General features: G+C 58.8%; 1 protein-coding gene and 1 long non-coding RNA gene across 2 annotated transcripts in view; both read left to right on the top strand.

Annotated features, from left to right (window-relative positions):
* LOC311591622 overlaps positions 1–5,671 on the top strand; it is a 306,130-nt gene that overhangs the window by 59,957 nt on the left and 240,502 nt on the right. The window lies entirely within an intron of this gene.
* On the top strand, positions 1,596–5,294 carry ZNF296 (zinc finger protein 296). The gene is made up of 3 exons (XM_084771428.1): positions 1,596–1,946; positions 2,288–2,431; positions 4,276–5,294. Exons 1-3 carry the CDS (start codon positions 1,688–1,690, stop codon positions 5,232–5,234), a joined length of 1,362 nt encoding a protein of 453 aa, XP_084627554.1. The 5' UTR covers positions 1,596–1,687; the 3' UTR covers positions 5,235–5,294.

Here is a 5,671-nt window from a genome sequence, read left to right on the forward strand (position 1 = left end):
ATGGCCAGGCGTGGTGGCACACGCCTTTCATCCCAGCACTCCGGGAGGCAGAGGCAGGCAGGCAGGATGGATCTGAATTCAAGGCCAGCCTGGACTACAAAGGGAGTCCAGGACAGCCAAGCCTACACAGAGAAACCCTGTCTTGAAAAACCAAATAAATAAATAAATAAATAAAAACAAAGCAAAACCATTTATGTATTCTTTATTTATGTATTTATTGCAGAGGCTCACGTAGCCTAAGCTAGTCTCAACCCCCCTAAGTAGCTGACTGAAACAGGCTTTCACATTCCACCCACTGAGATTGCCCATTGGCAATGGCCAGCCTGCCTTCCTGGTCGCCTATTGCCTTGTTTGCTCAGTCCTTGTGTGTGTGTGTGGGAGGAGGAGGGCGACACGGACCTGAAGCCCTTTTCTGGGGTAACCTTGCTCCCTTCCCAGCTTGATTCTGCCCCACCCCCACCCCCCAAGGCAGTTGTGAACACAAAGGGTATTCTATATACTGTGAAACAGCCCCAGCTGGCCTTGGATTTGTGGTTCCCCGGCTCCTGAGTAGCGGAGGGTACCAGTAAGCACGGGAGTAGCGGTGAAGGTGGGAATCCTTTTGGTTTGGTTTTGAGGCAGGCTTTCTCTGCGTAGCCATGGCTGTCCTGGACACACCTTGTAGACCAGGCTGGCCTCGAACTCAGAGATCTGCCTGCTTCGGCTTCCCTAGGATTACAGGCGTGAGCCCATTGCGCCTGGCTATTGTGTATTGGTGGGGGTGGGGTGGGGAGGGTGGGGAGGTGTTGTCCGTGTTTTAGATTAATCTTTTTTTTTTTTTTTGGTTGGTTGGTTTTGTTTTTCGAAACACGTTTCTTTTCGTAGCTCCGGCTGTCCTGAAACTCGCTTTATAGACCAGGCTGTCGTTCGAATGCATAGGGAATCCGCCAGCCTCTGCCTCCACAGTGCTGGGATTAAAAAGGTGTGCGCGCCACCGCGCCAGGTTTTCCAGTCACCTTATGTGGTGTCCCACTCCCTCTCACTGCCACCCCTATTCCATTCCCATCAGCAAAAGTCAGGGATGTAGCCCAGGTGGGTAGGGAGAGTGCTTGCTTAGAGTCCAAGAAGCTCTGGGTTCGATGCCCAACACCACGTAAAATAGGTGTAAGTGATGCACCCTGTAAAACCAGCGCTGGAGAGGTGGACCCAAGATCAAAAGGTCCAGTACACAGCCAGTTCGGGCTTAAAAGACGAAAAGAAAGAGCGAGAGAGAGAGAGAGAGAAAAGAAAGAAAAAGGTTTAAAGAGTGAATGAAATGTTCTTAGTTACGGCTTCCAGTCTAGGGAGGGATGTCCACCTCTTTTGGCTTGGAGCGTGAGGCGCGGCATCGCGAGCCTCGGGTGTCACCAGCCGTAGTAGAGTGAGTGGGGTTTGGGAACCGCGCTTTCCTCCCTCCCCGGTGAAACCGATTTCCCACCCCCCCTGGCAGAAGGAGGGTACAGTATGAGCGCTGGTCCCGGGGCAGCGGGGCTGGGCCCGGGAAGGTCGAGTTTGACCGTAGCGACTGGCCCCTCAAGGACCCGCCCCCACTGGGCGGAGCCAGGCAGGACCAGCACGTGTAAAAAGTTCGGCGCGGGTCGCCGCAGGCCACTCACCTGAGCGTCCGGCCGCCGCGCGGGTTACCTGGACCTCCTGCACCCTCCGCCCCATGTCCCGCCGCAAGGCAGGCCGCGTGCCACGCCGAGTAGACCCGGAGCCCGACGACGAAGACATGGAGACGCCCGACCTCGTCATTGATGTGCAGCCGGAGCAGGACGCGGGGACCGTGGCGCTGGGGCCCTGGTCGCCGAGGGACTTACCCATGCGGGGGCCCGTCGGTGCGGAGCGTCGCCTGGACACCGCCCCGCGCCCCCTCGGCGAGCGCAGCACGTGTGCCCCGCGGATGCCGCTGACCTCTAAGCCTTCCGGTGAGTCCCCAGCCTTCGCCCCCCCTGCGCGCATCGGGACCTTCGGGTGGGTGCTTCCCTGTCCCCGGGACCCGACCCGCCTGGCGTCCTCAGCCGTCGCCCCCGCGTGCACCGGGGCCCTCTCTGGCCGGCGTCTCTCTGCCTCGGGATCGGCCTGGTGTCCCCCAGTCGTCGCTCCTAAGTGCACCCGGACCCTCTGGTGGGTACTTCTCCCCTGGGGATGGCCCCGGGGACCCGCCTGGCCTCTCCAGCCCTCGCCTCTGACCTCCGGGTTTCCCCTCTCCACCTTCACCCGGAGCCGGGCCCCACCCCACCGCTCACCACCCGCTTCCTCCCTGCAGACCGCCAGTCCTGGACCAACAAGCACCCAGATCTGTTGACCTGCGGGCGCTGCCTACAGACCTTCCCATTAGAGGCCATTGTAGCATTCATGGATCACAAAAAACTGGGCTGTCAGCTCCTCCAAGGCTCGGGCCCCATTTCAGGTAAGTTAAGTCGGGGTACACTGCCCCTCTCTGATCCAGGGTTGGGCTTCCTGCTCTGCGGAGAGTGGGGGACTAAGGTGGACAGATGGGGCACCGACCATTACTTCCCTTTTCTCCTTGCTCCCCCCCTTAGGGTAGAACCAAGGCGTGGCCTAGGCTTGCCTGTCCTAGGGCAGGGAGTAGAGGTGGGGCGGGGGCTGGGCAGCTGAGGGAGGCCACCCACAAGGTGTGGCCAGCCCCAGAAGACTGGCCCGGGGTTTTGCCATACACCCCTAATTTAGTTTCACTTCTCCTTCCCCGTGGACAGAAATAACTGGCCAGGTGGCTGGACCCGGGTTGGCAGTAGAAGGGCCCTGAAGGCGGATGGGACAGAGGCGGGTGGGAGGCCCGCAGGAATGGAGGTTACCACACTCAACTGTCTGAGGTTCGACAGCTCAGAGCCAGGGATGGGTTTCTTCTGGCTGGTTCCCTTGCTGGGATCTCCCAGCTGAGTGCTGGGAAGCCCCTGGGCTGGACGCCGGAGGAGGAGGATCTGTGTGTCTGTGTGGTGCTTGGTCCGAGCGAGAGCAGTGGGCTCTTGTTGCCTGTGAGATTTAGGGACTTGACCTGAACTTGAGTTTTCCAGCCCCCAGCTCATCTGGTCCCCAGGTGGAACTTGGGAAATGGAATTATATTCAGGGCCGGGCCGGAGAGGGTCTGTAATCCAATCAGCTTTAGCTGAGGGAGGGCCTGCGATGGGATCACCTGAGCAGCAGCCCGCCCTGCGCTGACTGGTGGGCATTTGGTGTGGGAGGGTCACGGCAGGGTTTAACGTTTTAAACAGGGGTCTCGCTCTAGCCTAGGCAGCTGTGAGTGGGTACCCTCTCTTGATGTTTGGGTCTTGTTTGGTTTTGGTTTTTGGTTTTGTTTTGTTTTTCGAAATAGGGTTTCTCTGTAAATCCCTGGCTGGCCTGGACTCACTTTGTAGGCCAGACTGGCCTTGAACTCAAAATTCCGACTGTCTCCGCCTCCCGGAGTGCTGGGATTAAAGGCGTGCCCCGCAACTGCCCGCTTTTTCTTTTCTTTTCTTTTCTTTCTTTTTTTTTTCTGTTTTTTCTTTTGTGGGGGGGAGGGTTGGTTGTTTTGTTTTGAGACAGGGTCTCTACATAACCCTGACTGGCCTCCAGTTTAAATAGAGACCTGCCTGCCTCTGCCTCCGAAGTGCTGTTTGTTTGGTTTTCCGAGACAGGGTTTCTCTGTAGCCTTGGCTGTCCTGGACTCGCTCTGTAGACCAGGCTGGCCTCGAACTCACAGCGATCCACCTGCCTCTGCCTCTGAGTGCTGGACCCAGTGCTGGGTTTAGAGCCAGCCACCGCTCCTGGCTTAGCTGTGGGTATTTTGGTATCTGGGGCTCAGCCAGTGTTGATTGAGGGCTTATAGGAACCAAGGCTCCAGCTGTTCTCTATTTGAGGTCACAACCCTGGAAGGGACCCCCCACCCCCACCCCAGATTCCCAGCATTCAGAATTCTCTAGCAGCGTAGGAAACTGAGGCATGGAGGGGATAGCTAGGAAGGGTCTGGACTTCAAGTCTCTGTTTTGGCCTTGGTCTGTGGAAAGTCAAGCTGGTCCAGAAAAACATGTCAAATTCAGGATCCAAACGCTAGCCCACCTCTCCAGTAAGTGGTGCCTCTGTGCTAGGCCCCAGCTGAGGTTTCACGTGCCTAGGTGACTTCCCTCCAATAAGGAACTGAAGGTCCTCGTTACACCAGGAGCTTCCCTGAGGATAGCATCTGTCTCCTGCTGGGCTGGCTGGGCTGGTGCTGTTAACCCCTACAGTGATTTCCCCCGCCCCTTCCTCTTCCAGAATCCAAGGAGCTGACCGTCCTGAGCTGCTTCCGATGTGGCAGGCAGTTCACCGGTGCTTGGAAGTTGCTGCGCCATGCCCAATGGGACCACGGACTGTACATCTACCAGACGGATTTGGAGACCTCCGAGGCTCCGCTGCTGGGCCTGGCTGAGGTCGCTGCAGCCATGTCAGCAGTGGCAGTGGTGGAGCCCGTTAAGGACAAGCCCCTCCCAGTGAGCAGTGCTGCCCGGAAGAGCCCCACCTGCCCAGTGTGCAAGAAGACCCTCAGCTCTTTAAGCAACCTCAAGGTCCACATGCGGTCCCACACTGGTGAGCGACCCTACGCCTGTGACCAGTGCCCCTACGCCTGCACTCAGAGCAGCAAGCTCAACCGACACAAGAAGACCCACCGGCAGCCAAGAGCTAGGAGTCCCTGCACCCCTGACAGCAGCAGGGGGGTCTCCCCGGCAGCTCCTCCTGAACCGGCTGCCCACGCAGCTGCTCCAGCTAGCAGCACACATCCATGCCAGACCGTGGAGAAGGCTGGAGCTGCGGCCACAGCGGGGGCCCAGGAACCTGGGGCTCCTGGTGGTGGGGCCCAAGCAGGCCTGGATGACATCGGCTGGGGAGCCATTACCAAAGTAGGGAGGACTGACTCTGTGAAGAGCGAGAACACGACACCCAGGAAGGCAAGCAAGAGCCGCGGGGCCGGGGGCAGCTGTGAGTTCTGTGGGAAGCACTTCACCAACAGCAGCAACCTGACGGTGCACCGGCGCTCACACACTGGCGAGCGGCCCTACGCCTGTAACCAGTGTCCTTACGCCTGTGCCCAGAGCAGCAAGCTCAACCGCCATCGCCGCACACATGGTCTAGGCCCGGGCAGCACCCTCTATAAGTGCCCCTACTGCTGTGTGCCCTTTGGCCTACAGGCCACACTGGACAAGCACCTGCGGCAGAAGCACCCCACGATGGCCTGAGCAGTTTTGTACAGTTCTGCTGTCACCTTCCCATTGTGTGAATAAACCATCCTCTATTTATTCCTGTGCCTGAACTCTGACTTTCTTGGGGTGTCTGGGGTGGGAGGCTCCCCCTCCATAGTATGGACGGCTGGACAGACCGGTTTGGAGTGGGGGTGAGCGCCCTGGGCACTGGAGGACTGGCACAGAAAGCCGTGCTCCCGGTTCTTGGTGTGGGTGAGGCCAGGGGCCAGGCACGGGCAGGAAGAGGCCTGGACCTGTCACTGGAGGCCCCTGGGCACAGTCCAGTCCTAGCCCGTCATCCACTGGCCCTGTCCACACACGCCACTGTCTGGGCGCTGCACCACACCCTGCAGGCTACAGCACCTGCAGCGGTCCTCAGCAGCACCTAACCTGGAAGTCTTACATCATCTTACATCAATCAGGACACCAGGCGG

The sequence above is a fragment of the Acomys minous genome (assembly GCF_964271855.1).
Source record: "Acomys minous genome assembly, chromosome: 20".
In the NCBI taxonomy this organism is placed as follows: Eukaryota; Metazoa; Chordata; class Mammalia; order Rodentia; family Muridae; genus Acomys; species Acomys minous.

Bases quoted from the DNA above. Each gene is read 5' to 3' on its own strand.
- ZNF296 (XM_084771428.1), top strand. From the start codon at position 1,688: ATGTCCCGCCGCAAGGCAGGCCGCGTGCCACGCCGAGTAGACCCGGAG. The intron at 1,947-2,287 runs GTGAGTCCCCAG...TCCTCCCTGCAG, and splicing joins GCTGACCTCTAAGCCTTCCG to ACCGCCAGTCCTGGACCAAC. The intron at 2,432-4,275 runs GTAAGTTAAGTC...TTCCTCTTCCAG, and splicing joins AGGCTCGGGCCCCATTTCAG to AATCCAAGGAGCTGACCGTC.